This window comes from Anser brachyrhynchus, assembly GCF_964034855.1.
Source record: "Anser brachyrhynchus genome assembly, chromosome: 2".
Classification (NCBI taxonomy): domain Eukaryota; kingdom Metazoa; phylum Chordata; class Aves; order Anseriformes; family Anatidae; genus Anser; species Anser brachyrhynchus.
The window spans coordinates 135,597,083-135,616,339 of record NC_137695.1 but is presented as its reverse complement, the minus strand read 5'-3'; the positions used below and the strand labels follow the sequence as shown (position 1 = coordinate 135,616,339).

Sequence of the window (19,257 nt, the reverse complement as noted above, 5' to 3'; positions counted from 1 at the left end):
AAAGCAAAGCCTTTGATATATATATATAAAATAGACAAAATTCCATTAATTTTCAACTCAGGACAGACGGTATATTTGAATTTACAGACATGCCAAATGGTAATTTTGGCTTCCAGTCTTTGAGATGTGGCTGATCTATTATGGGTGATAACAGCATATGCTACTTTCTGAGTCAGTTTCTGTTATGTCATGAGAGGCGCCACTGCTAGTAATGGGAGGTATTTTTACGTTAGCTAAATTGCAGTGAGGTTCATAACATAACAAATAGGTGGGCTTCAAAGGTATATTCAGTGCTTGAGATGGATGTCAAACTCAATACTGCTTAAATAAATCAACAAAAGCAAACCTCACATGACAAATCAACATGGTATGTAGTTTGTTGAGGATTTTTTTTCTTTCTCGATGTCAAAGGGTTGTGTGCTTTGACAACTTCCTTAGCTGGTTATGCCTGGGAGACTCAAAGGAGACATTTGGCCTTCGTGGGTCTGTGTCTGAACTCGTATGTCCTGGGGAGGTATGTAGCTGCTTGAGACGCCACCGAGCAGCGATGAACAGCCAAGGAACGGCAACGTCTGAGTGCAATTTGATGGAGCAGATGTTGCATCCCAGCACTCCACAGCTGCCCCAAGGCTTTGTCTGGTGTCAGCCCTTCCCTAAATGAGTTTTCATAATGAATTTATTTGTTAATTGACACATAAAAATCTATGTTAATATAACATTAAGGACCTATCTTAAATTAACATGGCCAAGAAATTGGAGGGGAAAAAAAAAAAAAAACACACACAAGAAATCCTGAACTCGAATGTCACCAACACTTATCTGCTGTTTTCCATGGGGAAGAAACTGCTGGTACAGACACACTTTACACCCCACAGAATTAAGCATTGCTGCTTTTTTTTTTTTTTTTTTCCTGCTACTTGCTAATGAAAATAGTATTTGCATGGGAAGATCCTTTCTGATACCTGCATGGGCAGAGGCAGCACCTCCAAAGCTTGGTTGAGGTTTTGGCAGTTGCTCCTGACCTTGAAGAGCGCAGCGCCATAAGGACACTTTATTTGCTTTTACCTGGTGCCCAGACTTGCAGCTCTGGTGGCACCAGACCTGGGCACAGCAAATTTGGGGCAGATTTTGGTAATCTGGCAACACACAGCTGAAGTTCTCAGACCACACCTTGGAGCACACAGCCCAGATGGGCAGGATGTTGCCTTTCTAAGCCAGGGACCAGGGAGAAGGAAGGTTCAACAGCCATCCAAACCTACATGGATGTCTCCTGATAAATGGGACAGTAGGACTATTATCCTAGCTTTGAATTAATCTTATGACTGAACATATTTCTCCTTTACCTTTCTCTCCTCTAGTTAACACACTTCTAGTCGTATCCTAAGTTTTCTTGGACACATGCCGTGAACTCTGCCTGACACTACCCCACTGGTTCTGGTTGAAGTATCTGAGTAGCTACACTGGTGGAGGAAAAATGATTGAAGTGCTTTGAGTGCTGTGTTTGCAAAGACTGTCCACAACACGGAGGTGTTAATGCTCAGGATACACCTGTTCCTCCTTATGGACCACCTGTCTCTCTGAAAAGGTGTAGTCTGGGAGGTTAAAAGAGGCAGATGTCAGCTTGCTCATACAAGTACTTCACACTGTTATAGATGGAACACCTATAAATACTACATTTTGTCTGAAAAAAGAAATCTTACTCTAGAAAACAAAACAAAAACAAAAACAAAAAACCACAACACCCTCTTTTACTGCTATGAAGTAATTTAAATGTTATTACAACTACATTAACAGGCTCGATGCCAGTGTGGGGCAACTATCTTTGTGTGAGGCAAGTGGCACCTCTGCAGAAAAATTACTTTTCTGCTGATCAAGGGCCTGCCAATAGCAAATGGTTCAGTTTTTTATCCCGTGCCTCCTCATGCAGCATCCCCGTGCAGCCTGACATCCCAGTTGCCCCACATGCCTTCAGCCTTTTCATCCATGCACAGTATCACACACTCCCATTCCCTTGATATTTCTTCTCTCATTTGGTCTCTTCCCACACCCTGCTGCTTCCTCTCAGTCCCATGCACCATGGCCTCGTATTTCACCAGCATCTCAGCCCTGGTCTCCAGCTCTGCATCTGAACCATTGCACGTGTGTCACAGTCGCTGTTGTGCTTGGGCTACCCAAGCTGTAGAGCAGCCTATAGGAGAGAGGACAGGGGAAGAAGGAAGGAGCGAAGCCTTCCAAGACTTCTGTCTGTACGTCTGTAGAGCATCATGGGTCCCCTAAAAGTCACCATCTTAGTTTCATGGTGCTGGGAATTGAAGACATTAGGCATGCCGGAGATATGTGAAGTGGAAGCAACAGTGGAGCCAGGCCAGCAATGAACCTGAAGATCGGCAGATTTAAACACAAATTTACTGCTGAAAATAAAATGAAAATGCAGATTGCAAATGCGATATTCCAAAACCTGTTTCAAATCTGGAAACACTCCAAGACCAAGAAAGAGAGGTTGATTTTTTTTTTCCTTATCAGTTAGGATTGCTCTCATTCTTTCAAAACATGTCTTCCCTTATGGAAGTACTCTGAATTAAGATTTTGGCTAAAGGAATCAAGCAGAAAGCTTGAAACAGAAAGAAATGAAGTTCCAAAGATTTAAAAGGAGTTAGAGAGAAAGCAAAGAGAAAAAGGAACCTGAAAGAAAATTCAGAGAGCATTTAAAATTATTAGTTTATACTGAAGTATAAACTAACTATACTGAAGTCTAAACTAACTACACTGAAGTATAAACTGACAATTCCAGTACTGTGACTACTAAACTTTCTTGGATATGAAATGTCATAATATTATTTTAAAACATATTAGAAGAGGACTTCAGTAATAGAGATGTAAACACAGCAGGTCCACAGTGGCAGAAACTCTCCCATCTGTAGACTGCCACAGATGAATTGTTGCTATAATTACTATAGCCTGTTCAGGCTTCAAATGTTTGTGATAGCAAGTCAAGTCCCTTGCCATCATGAGTTTGGTTTAAAGACCATTCTCTCTCGAGACTAAAAAACATGGTTACCAGATCACACCAAAAATGCAGCTCTGTAATGGAACAGGTCCTCTCCTGTCCTCATGTTTCTATAATCACTTTTTCTATCGCTGTGCTGGTTCAGTTCCTTCAGAAGCTTCAAGTGGTCCAAACCTGAAACCACCCCAGAGAGATTGTGTGTCATTTTGTATTGCTCCTGGCACTTTGTCAGTAGGCTAATAGAGACCTTGTTTCCTGAACTGATGAGCAACAAGCCTTTTTATCCACACTACCTGGGTCTACAAATGTCAGCTTATTTGCTGGTGGCTTTTTTACATAAACAAAGCAATTTACAGACAAGCAAAACTGTGCAAAAAAATGATGTTCAACAAAATCTGACAACTATTAGTAACAATTAAGGGATCAAATTCTTTTCTGTCTCAGATGTAATAAAGACAGTGTGTCCAATTTGTGGGATGTACTTGTGGGATTTAGGTGAAAGCACCGGGTGCAGCTTAATCCAGCATTGTGGAGTTTTAAAAAATTCTTAAGTTCTGGCTGCAGTTTTAAAGCACAACGGGCATAAAAAGCATTTACAAGCACCTAGTCAGACAGAGGCAGCTCAGACCTTTATGACCACCCGTGCATCCATTCCCTCAGTTCTTCTTAATCCTTAATCACCTGAACATATCCAGCACAAAAAGCCTTTTTATTACTGGAAGGCACATTAGGAAAATATTAAACAGCTATCCATTTCTCTGCTTCTGCAAGTCATGCTTTCCAGAAATGCTGTGGAGTCAGAGGACTCCTGTTAGGGAAGAAGTTGCTCCTCAAGCTACCTCTCAAATCCCTGGTGAGAGCCCACCTTGGGCTTTGACACACCAGTTCTGGGAATGAAAAGAATGAGGTTACTCAGCCATCTCACTCCAGAGTGCTTTCCTTGCCATTTTGTGAGTGTAATCAAGAAGCATAGCTGTAGAAAACAAACAACAAAAAAACACCTTTATCATTAAGAATATCTACTATAAATTGGTAACGCTACAAACCATTTATATTTTGCAAGCCATTGTAAAATTAAATTTTAAAAAATGTAGAGGTTGTATTAATTTTGGTAGAGGTAAATGCTTTCATAAATTACCAGGCTTGAAAAATTAAGCTACTACTTTCAAGACCAAATTTTTAAAGGGATGTCAATCTTTTTCTGTTAATGCCATTGCAGTTATTAAGGCAGTGGGAGGATTTACCCATAATTTCCCTTATACTGGGGTAAGCCACAGACTTTATATATGCTATACCATCAGTGTGCACCATCCGTAGATGTAAACTACCGAGTTAAACATAGATTCACAGATTCACAGATTTCTCTAGGTTGGAAGAGACCTCAAGATCATCGAGTCCAACCTCCGACCTAACACTAAGTACTCCACTAAACCATATCCCTAAGCTCTACATCTAAACGTCTTTTAAAGACCTCCAGGGATGGTGACTCCACCACCTCCCTGGGCAGCCCGTTCCAATGCTTAATAACCCTTTCGGTAAAGAAGTACTTCCTAACATCCAACCTAAAACTCCCCTGTCGCAACTTTAGCCCATTCCCCCTCGTCCTGTCACTAGGCACGTGGGAGAACAGACCAACCCCCACCTCTCTACAGCCTCCTTTCAGGTAACTGTAGAGAGCGATGAGGTCGCCCCTGAGCCTCCTCTTCTCCAGGCTGAACAAGCCCAGCTCCCTCAGCCGCTCCTCGTAAGACTTGTTCTCCAGACCCCTCACCAGCTTGGTCGCCCTTCTCTGGACTCGCTCGAGCACGTCCATGTCCTTCCTGTAGCGAGGGGCCCAAAACTGAACACAGTACTCATGAACACAGTACATGACATATTCAAATGACTGTATATGCATAGAGGCAATATTGGGAAAATTAGCCCAGGATTTCTGTATTCTTTATATAGGTAAAAACATCTGTTAGATGCCATACTCCCCTAAGAATTGTGAGAAAGCCAAACTTCTGAATATAATACAATTTCTCTTCTCTCATTATTAAGATCTAATATATTTTCAGGTTGGAGAAAGAAAAATATCTCATCACAGATTGGTTAGACCAAAATGTTAAAAAAAAAAAAAGCTGCTAAGTATTGAAATAATGAGGGCATCTTCCTGCTGCCACATGTAAATTGTCTCATATTCCAATTTATTTCTGTATAAATTTATTGTGTATGCTAATACACAAAATTGAAACAACAAAAAAAATATTAAATGCATCGAAAAACATATGGAAACATGCAGATTATGTGATCTTTACTAAAAATCCATCTTAATGATGAAAGCACCATTTAGCATCCACACTGGAAGTGCACTTGTTCATTTATTTATGAGACGCTACTTTCTGTAGACAAAGAAAGTATCTTCCAAAAATAGGAGTGCCATATTTTCAAGGCATACTGTGTATTTTATTTTTGTAACTAGTAAATGTCAAACAGTATTCATACACAGTATTGACGCATTAATGTTTTCATTCAACAGTGAAGATACCTTTCCTTGTTACATTATATATTTATGGCACACAGAGCTGTCAAATAAATTATGTCAAAGCAGCTGAAGTCAGACCTTGTGACACTTGAATCATAGAATCAGGGCAAATAACCTTTAAAAAGAAAGACATATGATGAGAATTAGAACCATTTAATTTGCATAAATATAATGTTAACAGTCTTTTCCTTATTACACATTTTATGCCTGATTTATAATTGTCACTATGTTCACTTCTTAACATCAGTTTGCACTCTATTTTTTTTTCTTCATTGCTTGCTTTGTTTTGGAATGTGTGAAACACAAATTCTGTAAGAAGCATATGATCAGATCCCCATTTTAACATATTCTGATTTGCACATCTTAAATTTTATGGGAAAACTCTTCATTCACGTCATGTAATATCTAACATTTAGAATTAATTCCTAAAAATAGCTAAGAATTCCTAAACACATCAAACAAATACCAAATCTCTAAAAATATTGAGCAACTCTTGAAAATAATAATATATTAATATTTTCCTATGTAGTGCAGAATACATCAAAATGTGCAATATTGAAACGTGGATCTTTGTAACTCACATGTTCCATATGCTTTGAGTTTAGGGCTGTAAAATCTATGCATCTGAGTACACAGATAGGAACCAAAATAAATGGCTGGATTTTCAGAATTGTTTACTGCCTGGAGCCCCTGTTGGTTTCATTAGGTGAAACCTTGCAGAATGGCACGTTAGGTGAGGAGACGCTTCCTTGAGCCTCTGCTGTGAGGAGTGGAATCTCTTGCCTTCAGAAACCAACAGGAACCAAGGAAGCTCAGCAGTTTGCAGGACTGGACTCTTCTTGCTAACACCACATGGCCTTACACATGCAAGCACAAGCAATAAAATTTTGCATTACTCTGACAAGTCCCTATGTATATTCAGGTAAATCAGGCTGGAAGGTACAAAGATGCATGGCTACCTCAGGGAGACAGAATAACAAAGCCCCCTTATTCTTACTGGCTGCAATTCATCTCAGTTGTGAGAGTGATACCAGGGCATCTAATAGCACCCAGGCTTTGTGCAGCCCCTTTGCTACAGGGTGGGTTTGGTTCACTCTGCCCTCCTGCCCCAGAAGAACAAGTACATTGCAGCTGATGGGAGGTCTGGGGATAAGGTGCTACAGACCTCAGCATAAGTTACAGCCTAATGCTTCCTGTGAGCCAGAGCCAGTGGACAGTATATACAGAAGAGCATTGAGGAACGGGTTAAAACTGATATTGAACTCCAAAACTAAAAGGTTTAGGGTGTTTACTTGAAGCTTCACCAAAGAATCAGGCAGTTGTTTGCCAGTTAACAGTACAACTGGAGCGCACACACCATCAGCAGAGATTTGCAGAGTCACGCAGATGAGACACTCAGCATCTCACAGGCCACAAGCAGAGAGATCCATGATGACTCCCTGGCAGTCAGTCACTGCTGTATGAAATCTAACAACATCTGGTCACCTGAAGGCAGGCAACAATTACGAGTTTTTTTAAATGTCAATAATTTGGTGGTCAAATAAATAAAAAATAAAAAAATAAAATAAAAGAAACATCAGCACTGAAGTAATTTGCCTTCTTAGGTCACTGGTAGGAAAAAAAAAAAAAAAAAAAAGACTTTCTCACCCAGTAACCACTGCTCTGTAAAGCAGTTCTGGTCTGGCAAAGCCTAAATTCAGTACAGATATTTTAGAAGCAATTGAAAGGGAAGCTTCCATTGCAGCCCAGCTTCAAAACGCCTTCATGGGCTCCTCGAATGCTCTGTTCTGCTGAGAAACAATTGTCATTAGTGGTGCTACTTGCCAGAAAGGGAAGCTAATTAACAATTTATATTCTCAGAAATAAGAGGAAATTTAGGTTAATTATACAAAGTAAAATACATTACAGGAATATTACAAGTATCCCAAGCCCCAGTGCTGGAAGATTAGAGAAGTCAGAGTCATAAGGTAAGAAATGTATTTCATCCTTGATTCTACCCTGAGAGACAATCAAGCAGTAATCACAGCATTAAGACAATTTGAATTTGTAGCCTTACACTGATGAAACACATTTGTAAGTGATATTGTGCCACAGGAAGGTCTTTGACCTAATGGGAGATAAACGTCCATCTCAAAACAGCCATTTAGCTGTAGAAAAGTTATTTCTATTGAACACAGGGAAAAGCGGAAGATATTTTGATTAGCACTACAAATTTCTTAATTTGATGCAGAGAGCTTCATCAGGCACTAACATTACAAATAATTTTAACAGCATCTGTGTTGTTTCATTAACAAGATCATTCAGAACAAAAGTGAAGGTCTCATGGTCGATGCTATCTTTGCTAAAGACCACGGTTTAACAATTTCATTAACCAACATATCCACAAATCTTTAGAAGATACATTTAGCCATCAAAGATGAAATAATGAACTTAATAGAAAAGATAACTTTTATTCATTTATTCGGCTTGCAGTTAAGTAGAGATCTCCATTCAGCTGTGACATACAGTTGATTCTTCTACAATTAAAGCACAATGTAAACAGTTTCTAAAGTGTTCATAAATTACTAAAACTGTCTGAGGAAATTAATAATCAAATGTTATAGCCTGTTACTACGTCCAAGGATGTAATGAGTCATTTGCAATCAACTGCAGCATCTGACACAAATGCACTTGGCACAATGAACAGAACTTACTTCTGTGTATAACAAGCTTCTCACAGTTACCAATCAGCATTTTGCATAGTATTTTTGAAAAGTTATCTTAGTAGAACACGTAGAGAATGTTTCTGCTCATCTGTGGTACGATGTGTGAAATAGCCCTAATAGTCACCTATGACTGAAAGGCTAAAAGAACACAAGGCTCTCTCCCATTGTCTTTTAGTAGTGTGGAATGACCAAGGACAGAAGAAAGGCTTATATTTGCCTTAACAAAAACATGCAAGATGTGAAAATCACTCCATGAGCTGTCCCATGTACTTCAGGTAGCTGCTTTAGGCAGAGACAGCTGAGAGAGTCTAGACAAATATATAGATGTAACTGCTGCTGAAAAGAGGATGCTTAGCATTAGATTTTGGCTATGCTCTCCAGCTGCACAGAGCACCCTTGTGCTTCTCTCCTCTCTGTAGTGTTAAGATGACCATTACAGCCATGCCATATTCATTTACATTTTAGCTTCCATAGTTTTTTTTAAGGTCAGTGAGGTAGTTACCTACTCCTCATCCATTCTCTTTTTTTTTTTTCTCCTCAACTTTTATATTTTACAGCTTGTGTACATATATGGCAAAGACAAGAGGAAAAAATCTTCACATATGTTGCCAAATAATACGATATTGATGTGATAGTATAATCTAATATGATTGATGGCAATCCATAATTGCAAGCCAAACGTGTGAATTCAACCTGTGAATTCTTCCCCCGTTTGTTTGCTCGCAGAGTACTGCACGCTGGAATTTGGGCTGAAAATTGACACATGCCTTCTGTGTCCCTCTAGGGTCACCTCCCAGCTGCCATAGCTGAAGATTCCAGCCCTGATCAAATTCCAGCAGTAATTCGGAAATGCAGACTATGCTGGAAACAAGAAAAAGTTTTGGAAAAATGTTACCAATTTTTCCTCTTCAGTCTGAGCTAGAGAATACCTGTGGCACTGAAAATATAGCAAACCATTATAATAACTCATGACATCTACTAGAAGAAGAGACAATCCAGTGCACTTAGCCAACATCCATCTGCCTTCTTTCAATATACTGTGCTATCACTGACCTTGGCAGGCATTAAAAAGCATATAATAACCAAGTATGAAAAATGCAAGGATATGTTAGCTGTGATATGATGCTGTTATTGCAAATAGCTATCTTGAACAGCAAAAAGGATAAGTAAAGCTATTAGAGTATGCATTGGTGTATGACTTCCTGCATATACTGTATCAATTATAACACACCACTTTTAAGAATTCATAATGTCTCCTTATTCCATGCACAAAACTACAGATGCATATTACAACTAATGTTATAATAGAAGATATCTAAAAGATAGTAAACAGTCAATACCCCACATCTGCTTTCTAATAATTTTTGTCTAAACATGTATAAAAATATAATATAAAACCATTATAGAACAATTGTATGAACATTCTCTGAGTGATGGCAGCTAAAGATTTTTTTTTTTTTCTGAATGGCAGATCTATCATTACTGAATGTTGTAAATATGTATGGCATACAAAATAACATCTATGAGATCTCTTGGAGAAAAGAAAAATGCTAAGGAGAAACCGTGGTATAGTTCATTCTGTATGAGTTGATCAGACTAGCCACATTTGATGGGTCAGCATCACACTTCACTCTGTTCACTGAACTTGCTGTAATTCTAAATTGTGAGAAACAGAAGAAGAAAAAAAAAAGTATTAAAATGTTTTCCTAGAATATCACATAAAAGTAGTGGACAAAAGACTGATGTGAGGGGATCAGAAATGTAAATCCAAACAAATCACTTTCCATAAATTTCCACCTCTTTCTGCTCTGTTCTTTTCTATTCTATCCTGCCATTTTTTCTTCACTCAAAATTCCTGCTGACCTGAGCATCTTAAAAAGTCATATGAAGCGTAGACACAGTTACAGTGTGGTGCTGCTACTGCAGTCACCCTGCCTTTTTACTCCTGTCCATCTTATCTTCAGTTGTTAAAGTCAAGGAATACATCAAGAAACCAACTCACATATTTTGAGTGCTCTGAAGAGTCATTGGCAATATACATACACTGTCCATAATAATTACATTCAAAATTTGAGACTGTGTGCAAGTTTTTCAAACTGCTCCACTAAATCATTATTCAGAGTTTTGACTTGCTTAGCAGCTCCGGTAGAAGCATGTTATCAGTTCCTCGAAAAATGGACTTCTGAGCTCCTTTTTACTTGAACATTTATCCTGGTCTTTCCACATCCCATTTCCATAAAACGGGAATACTAGCTATCTTACAAGAATGTTAGGAACATTAATGGGTGTCTATAAAGAATGTAGACCTTTTATAACACAACGATCATGCTAATTCATCTAATCAGACCCAGGCAAAATATACAATAGCCATCCCCATTATTTTTGCCCTGCAGTTACCATTTCAGTAAATTATTTTTGCAGAGCAACAAAGAAAAATGTTGAAAAGCACCAAAGAGAACATACTTTTCCTAGTCAATCCACCAGAACAAGAGTCAACTCGCCTTATCTGGGTAAATCAATGGAAAGTGTATTTTGTCCATAGGCAGTTCTAATTTAATTCGTAAAATGTGCCAGATCACAGTAAAGGGGAGAAAGAGCAAACAGAAACCACAGACCGTGATTAGTTTAATGTCTCTTGGAGAGGGCTCTGAACTGAGCTCTAGCCATGTTTGGAATCATAAATACAACCATGGGAAAGCACACTGCTTATAATGCATGCTCAGTTACACTGGGATTACAATGGAAAAGGCTTATACAGTTTACGAGGAAAGCCCAGGTTTATAGCCTTTTAAAAAGGAATGGAAGAATTATTATTGAGCAAATAAATACATGTTTAAGCAAATGCATGTTCAAGCCTCTAGCCTCAATTTCTGAGCAAATCCTTCTTCCTCCTCCCTCTAGCACTCCCTTCCACCTCATACATGTCCTCTCCCCTCTTTCCACCAGTGAGCCAACACATTACACTGCAGGGCCGGGCAGAGATGGGCTTTTTAGCTCTGAACAAATTTGCCAGGGATCCAGAAGTGTTTTGGTCAGAACAGCCTGGAACCGCAACTTGAATTTATCCACCTTCTCTGTTACTTAGCACATGTGCATCTCAGGGCAATGCTAACTGGAGGCATGCTGTTTAAGCAATTCAGACTGAGGAACAGAGTGTAGCTTTAGTTATGCACAGCTGGGTACAAGGTAATTTCCCTCACTGAGAGGCTACGTTAGGTATTTTGAGATGACATTATGCTTTCCAGTGGACCATGCACCCAGGTTAACGCACCTGAACATCACGCCTCTGGATCCAGCATAGAAGACATAGAAGTTATTGCAAAAGAAGAGGAAGAGAATGCAAGCAGGGAAAATGTGATAACTGCAGCCCCAGAGGCTGAGGACTGGTTGCAGAGAATACAGATAAAAGATTTCTGCACAAAACATTCACTGGATAAACGAGATTTCCCCAGACTATCAAAGTGCAGTGAGCATCCAAGAAGCCCCTCCAGACTTCATCTACCCCTGCTGTAAGTCTCACCCTGTGAATCTGAATGGCATCGATTGCTGAAGAAACAGATTCAAAGAAGACAGGGTTTTCGGATTCAAGATTTCCACCGTACTGCATTGCTTTTATCAAGGAAGCTGTAATAAAACAAACATATGAGCACTGATAAGGTAGTGAGGATATATAAACTGTCATGTTAAAAATTTTGCTGTAAGCTTATACTTGCCTTTGCAGCGTGCTAGCAACACATCAATGTGTCTGTTTTTGCAATCCATGTAAATCTATATGTGTGAAAACATGAAATTCAAAAAAAAAAAAACCTGTTTAAAATACCAACGGAGAATAAAATACACAAAAAAGAATGTATTCAAAGCAGGCAGAGCATGAAGTGCTGCTGTTCAGGCTATGCTGACAGCAGCCACCAGAGAGAGCCCCTCTATAACACAAACAAGGAAAACCCACACTGAACAGGAAAGCATCATTTCCTCCCCCCTCCACAAAGTACTCTACAGTTCTACTGGCAATAAAACTAAATTGATTAATAATATAGCATTTATAATTATATTTTTTAGATTAGTTTTTCCAGTATGCCTTTTTCAACAAGTTGCTGCATCTCCTCTCTGTATGCTTACCAACCAGTCCAGAAAGACAGGAATTTGACATAGGAAACTTTGAAACTTCCAGTAGTCTATCAAAAAATTGCCATAGCCATCATGCTACATCCTGCAGTAAGTTGTTCTTTTTCCTTTCTTTGAAAATATGCAACTTCACAGAGACTAGGTATCCAATAAGCTAGAAAGTAACAAAAAGTGAAAATAACTCTAGAACTAGAGTAGGGCCTTTTCTGACAGACGAGGAAGCATCCAAGGCAGTCCCCATTAAAAAAATAAAAAATAAAAATAAAAATCTTAATTCATCCATGTAAAGTGGAACAATGCTAATAGAAGAGATTCAATGAGAACCACATCAGAATAACAGATTTTTAAAAAGGAACCAAAAGCCTGCTTCAGAATAAAAATCCTTGTAACTCCAGCAGAAGTGATGGTATTTAGGGAATTAGGGAATGAGTGTAACATGGAAGAAGTGCATTCTTCCTTCGGGTAACTCAGTTCTGGACCTGTCTTTCAGACAGAGATTGCAACCCCAAACTGTATCTCATAGCCCAGGATGGAGTTGTATCCCACAAATCTGTCTAATGCTTCTTTGATTTAATCTGCATTCTGAGATCTCAAAGACCTTTTGGAAATTAGTTTCACAAATTGTTTGTTTATTTTTACCTACTAAGCTTATTGAATGCCTTTATTTTGAGGGGGGATGTAATAAAGAATAATTCCCATTCACCTTACTTAATTATCCCAGTTTTCCTTTTGACTATATACACACCTAGATATGTTGTTTTAATTTTATTATTATTATTATTATTATTTAATTTAGCACTTCATTATTCACTTCAGTAAACTGAGAAAACAGTTAGGATAAGAAAGGGCCTGGGCTGAGACCCAAGTTCAAATCTAGTCTTCTATCTTACACAAAAAAATAATATATGAACCAAACCTTGCATACCCAATTAAATCTGTACTAACTGCACATCTTCTATTAAATGCCAAACCCTATGGAAACACAGGAAACGGATTCTGAACATATTTTTTCATCTGCTGTATAGAACCGATCATTATGGTTGCTGGTTTTGGTCTTCTCAGGGCTCCTGCAATGAGCAAGGAACCCAACCTTCTAGGTATGTAACCCACAGAAGAAAACATGGAGATCATTAAGACTCCTGGCTTAGAAGAAAGCAGGACATATAGATAAAATCACAGAAATAAAAGCTGTAATTTTAATGGTGTAAATCCACACAGAGGTCTGCTACAACTGACATAACTGACATGACAGGGTTGAATATGACCTAAAACAGTTTAAAAATAAATAAATACATAAAAAGGAGTGCTTTCAGAAACTCATTTCCATTAAATATGAATACTTACATTTGCACTGAATGTCACTTAAAATATTTAGAATTATTTGTATACAATTTTATATAAACATAGTGCAGTTCGGTACCAAAACTCTGCTCATCTTTTCCATAAGTGACCACGTTTATCCACTAATGTGAGTGATGTGAGTAGTAGCTGGTCCCAATAACTTGTGTGTGCAATCATATATTTCTATGTACAGAACGTGTCTGGTGTTATAAATACCTGAAGCAACGTGGAGGCTCCAGTGTAGTCAAACAAACTCAGTCCACTACAGTCTAATATCAAAACACGTCGCTCACTCTGAGATGGCTGCAGTGACTCACCTGCATATTTGATATGGGAGAAAGCTTTAATTAGCAAATAGTCAAGAAATGTGTATAACGACAGAACAAAATAAGCCCAAAATATCACAGTAAAATTTGTCTATTTTTTACTGGGACATGCATTAAGCAAATGGCACATTTTAGAAGTACAGATAAATGAAGGGCCATCAGAGCAATGGGGTGAAGTCGACAGGCAGAATATATTATTAGTGAGATGTATTAGACAGAAATAGTCTCTCCAGGACAAAAAAAAAGTTCTTCAGATTTGAAATTCTACATGATTCTGGCTTGTTTGGGAAAGTTCACTTAGGATTCACAGAGAAAATATACCTCTCAGATTCTGAAACTGCGTACATACTAAATGTGTCCTGAACTAGCATGCAGATGATTCCTGGCTTTCATAAAAGGAAAAAAAGAAAACAATGTACATCTTATTTACAATGGTCTGTGGACAAATAACAGCTTTAATATTAGTTATCACAAAACAAAATTCAAAAAAAAAAGATGAATGAAAGGAATTATGAATGTAAAGATAGGTTAATTGAAATGGTTTTGACACAGCAGAAGAAAAGATTTTAAAATCTTGAGGGGACTTAGAATTTTCTTATTGTGTAGATTTATAATGGTGCTAATTCCTTTCTGACAGGAGTCTGAGTCTTTTGCACTTGCACCTCCAGAGATTTACTTTCTTTGTACTGTCCAATGTACATTAATAAACACATTGCAAACAAAAATAAAGAATTTCAAAGAAAGCCTGCCTGGCACTACTGCAGTGGAAAACCAGGAAGGATTTATGAGATCTGCTGGTCTGCTTACTGTAATCAATTCTACAAAACTCTGTCTCCAAACCAGAAGAACTTACTCTTTCCCTGTTACTTACTCACCCCCAAAAGCATGCACATTTATATCTGCATGTTCCAACAAGTTTTACCTTAAAAAATGGTCTGAGGTTAATTTTCCCTTTTGATTGTTATGTTGCTTAAATACAAGTTAAAAGTTTGACAGTTCAAAAACAGATTTTGAATAAATATAATTACAGGTAACTTGCTTCTGTATAACAGAAGCAATAATAAAGAAATTGGAAGAAAGGAAAGAAATAGAGAAGAAGGAGGGAATTGATTTAACTTAGAAATACTACATTCAAGCACAGAAGTTGAGCTCACCTTACACCTGAAGTGTACTTAGCTGATATGTTGCACAAGCACACCATGAAACCCTACTATTATCAACTATACTCTGAAATCTCTTCCTTGACAAACCTCATGAAGGTCAAACCATACGTACACACGTACATATGCATAGAGAGAGTGAGAGGCTATGCTGGACTGGAGCTCGCATTACCTTCCCCAAAAGCTGGCATCCTGCCATTAACTGGAGGCTGCTTGACCTCTGAAGGTGGGTGGTGGTGGTGGGGAAACCTGCTGCCTCTGAACCACTGGGCAAGGGCAACAGAAGCTAATTAACTTGTTGCTGATATAGACAATGTCAAGTCGGTATTCCCCAGAGGTCAAAAATAAAGGTTTTGACAAAGATGCTGCTGCACCTTCTAGGACAACTGATGTCAGGACAAGAATTATGTCTTCCTGCTCCCCTCCTTCCTAAAAATTTAAGCCCCATGCAGTTATGCTTTTTTAGTGATTTTTTTTCCTCCTCTCCAGTTTTTATTTTAAAGCTCCCACAAAGAGTCACCATACTCTGTTTAGTACAAAGAACAACAACATTTAAGTCCTCAAGGCAGGACTTAAGGAATCAGAAAAGAGGTCCTGTGCTATCTGTCATTTCTGTAATGTGAGATACCAGTTTATCCAATGAAACCACATTTCAACGAAACCTGAAATTTGTACTGACAAGACCTTCCAAAGATCTCCCCACAAACACAATGCTGTGTGCTCATTTACCATTTTACAGTATAGCACTGTATAGTCTCAATAGCCATTATCGTTATGTTGCTGTGCTACAGCAAAACATTCTATCAACCCCAAGTAAAGTAAACACTGTAAAAACATAAAAATGTCATGAGCCTAGTTAATAAGCATAAACTATCAGACAACAGCCCCCAAATCAGATTCTCTACTGTGGTCTTAATGCTTATAAGTGTTTTAAATAAACACAGCATTTGAATTCCATCCATGATGAAGTCATCTGTATAAAGTATCTTCTGCAAAAGGTTCTAGCAGCTATCCCATGGGAATGTATGTGCTCTGGTTTAATTTAAATTCTATAAAATGTGGGAAGAGTAGAATTATCCAGTTTAATCCTTAATTAAAAGCAAACCCTTAGGTTTTTTTTTTCTTTATTCTGTGTTGTACTGTTTTACTGTGCTGTATTGGTGGCCACAGTGTCACTGATAACTCAGATGACGTTTATGAATTTTTCTCTTCAGTGCCTTTAACGTCCACAAAGACTTCACATAGCTCTAATCCCACCCTATTTTTAGTTTTGCATATTAATGTTCAAGTCCCACGATGAGCTCAAAACCAAACCAACCAACCAAACAAACAAAACACAAGAAAGCAAGAACACAGCTTAGCAAAACAGCTTATTAGGCCTTTGGCTGAAGACCAATAAAGGCAGCAATGCTGGAAGTGATCCCCCCCCCTCCCCCACTAGGTACCCCTATCCGTATGCATAGAGTGATTTGTGTGAAATAAGCAGGGACTCCTGCAGACAAAAATATTTTCATTGGTTTCCCACTTTTGAAATCTTATAACCTCAGTCAAGAACAGAATAAAAACAGGACCTGTTAGGCCAAGGTTAACAGAGTTTAACAATTTTTAGCACTCATGTTTCAGTGAAGGTGTGATCTATCTGAAATATTAGTTTCCAGACAATTTGAGTTCACCTATAAATAAATAGAAAAACCTGGAGCCATTTTGCACACTTACATCCATCTTAGTTTTAATATAATTTATAGATAATAAACTCACCATGACAACTTCCATTGGAAAATGAACAGAGTAATGTGTTCTGCTCACACTGAAATAAAAGCAATGAACAATTAGCATACCAAGGAAAACTAATCCAATGCAGAGTAACCAGAGAAAATCAATGCAATGCACAAGAATTCTGTTTCTCAATATCAAAATTAACTCATTCTCTCCAAAAACCATATTGTATGCAACAGTCTATTGGATATGTTATAACTGCTGAGCAAGCCTTTCATTATTCTTCTAATGTCATATAAAACTGTAACCTCACTTTTTTTTTTCCCTTCAGATGACTCAATCTCTTTGACATTTGTATCCATTATAAAACATATTATGAAAACGATGCTCTTGGGAAAGCAGGGGTTAAGAAGCGATAGAAAGATGAGAAAGATGTTCTTGAAAAGATAAATTCAAGTTAGGAAACTTTTAAGATTAACTTCTACTTGATGCAATCTCATCTAAGATTTTAGTGAGAATTGTTATGATGTAAATATATTAAAGAGTTATGTTTATCTGGAGAAATGTTTTTGTAATGGTTTCGATATGAATGTTAAGTTGTCAGTAGACATATGTTTAAAACAGAAATATACCATGGAAACAAAATCCAAAGTGCAATACTTTTTCATTTCCATTATGTTCCATAGAAAGACTATTATTTCACACAAACACACACACACAAAAGAAAAACAAAACAAAACAAAACAAAAAAAACTATGCACAGTATTTCAGGCAGCTGTACTGCCAAGTAACTTCCAGAATAGACAAAGGATAACATCTCACTCCTAAGTAACTTATAAATTAACTTATTAAATTAACTTATTAATTCATTACTCTTATTAAATTAACTCATAAATTAATTCCATGTAAATCCTAAGTAATTTCTCTCAGTTTGGGAGTTTGTTATCTTGGTAATCCAAATCAGTTAAACTAGAAGAGCCAAGGAAAAAAAGCAGCACAATATCTGAGCTGGATTTCTGAATAACAAGAAGGCACCCATCAGAGTAGGAACGGGTAGTGCAGATCTTTAGCAAGAGACAGCAGAGGTGGTAGACAAATATTACTGTTTTAACAAACCATCTAGGAAATACCTATGATTTTCTCAGTCCAGTTCACCAAACCAGATGAGATTGCCTACAGTTTATCATTTATTGTATTGGATTGGAATGTCTTCATTGTAATGATAGAAAAACAATACATTTTTCCCTCTTTCTGGGAACATTGTAGGAATTTTCGGTAGCTATGTGCAAATAAACTTTACAAATACAGTCCTTACTGGGACATTTTCCAAAAACAAGTTATACAAAATTTTTGTGCTATTTATTTTTCCAATACAATCAGTGCAGAAAATTAAAAAGAAACACCGCCTTAGGTGAAAACTTCAAGCAGTTTGTACCTTCTTCCTATATCTATTAAAATTATTCATAGTTAGAATCAGAAATGAAGCATCTGTCTCTCATGGACTCATCTCCAGAGGGAAGAAAAAATTAAAAACAAAACAAACAACAACAAAATAAACAAACCCACAACTTTATTCAAGTAGAATTTTAGCTACTCATTGAATTTTCGAAGTCACAACCTCACATTATCTGAGGTTATGTAATGGTTCCCAGAAATTTTGAAGAGCTTTGGCTAAGTGTTTTAATGTATTTTACAGGACCTTATATTGAGAGGTAGGAAAGATATTATTTTCAAGTAATTATAATAAAAAATGCAAAGAAAGGAATCATACTCTTCAGCATTGTCACCATGATTACAGAAGCATGTAGCACATCTTACCTTGTTTACATCTTCACATGCCTGGCTGCTCGTGCTATCCTTCTGGATTATTTTTGTAAGGTCTGCCTGAAATTTCCTGGCATTCAGAAAGACTAATGGGTTGTTGACTGAAACTATCTTTACCTGTTTTAATGATTTCTGTGAAATGAAATAAATAAAATGCTGAGAAGTTTATCTTCATTTTACAAATTATAATAATAACAACAGCAGTAATTTCTTTAAAAGTAATGAAAATTCCTGTAAATCAACCTAGAAGGAACTTTGGATTGTGAAGATGATCTAATGGATAACCATCTTGATCAGCTTCACACATGACTGAATAAAAAAGTAATCTATAAGGAAAATTATCCTTAATTCAGGTTAGCGCAAAAGCAAAATCATATTAATTCCAATGCACAATACTAAGAACTATCATCTGGCAGATAGTAGGAGCACTGTTTCAGTTGGTGTGATTCCCAGACACAAGCAAGACAAGGTCTGAAGACTGGGAAAATCTTCTACTAGGTAAGTATTATATGTATTGTAAAAAGTGAAC

General features: G+C 37.5%; 1 protein-coding gene and 1 long non-coding RNA gene across 7 annotated transcripts in view; one reads left to right on the top strand and one right to left on the bottom strand.

Annotated features, from left to right (window-relative positions):
- Positions 1–19,257, top strand: part of LOC308190009 — a 57,981-nt gene that overhangs the window by 24,840 nt on the left and 13,884 nt on the right. The gene's annotated exons all lie outside the window — the stretch shown is intronic.
- The window catches only part of SLC26A7 (solute carrier family 26 member 7), a 90,100-nt gene continuing 78,817 nt past the window's right edge, over positions 7,975–19,257 (bottom strand). For 5 of the 6 annotated variants that reach the window (XM_080580772.1, XM_080580773.1, XM_080580771.1 and 2 more), the window contains 6 exons: positions 18,723–18,860; positions 16,947–16,995; positions 13,919–14,019; positions 11,950–12,004; positions 11,757–11,860; positions 7,975–9,892 (listed from right to left, as the gene is read on the bottom strand). In XM_080580772.1, the coding sequence (XP_080436898.1) occupies positions 9,857–9,892; positions 11,757–11,860; positions 11,950–12,004; positions 13,919–14,019; positions 16,947–16,995; positions 18,723–18,860 (483 nt within the window). In that variant the 3' untranslated portion in view covers positions 7,975–9,856. The remainder of the gene's footprint in view (positions 9,893–11,756; positions 11,861–11,949; positions 12,005–13,918; positions 14,020–16,946; positions 16,996–18,722; positions 18,861–19,257) is intronic. The other variant, XR_013946770.1, reaches the window with a different exon arrangement.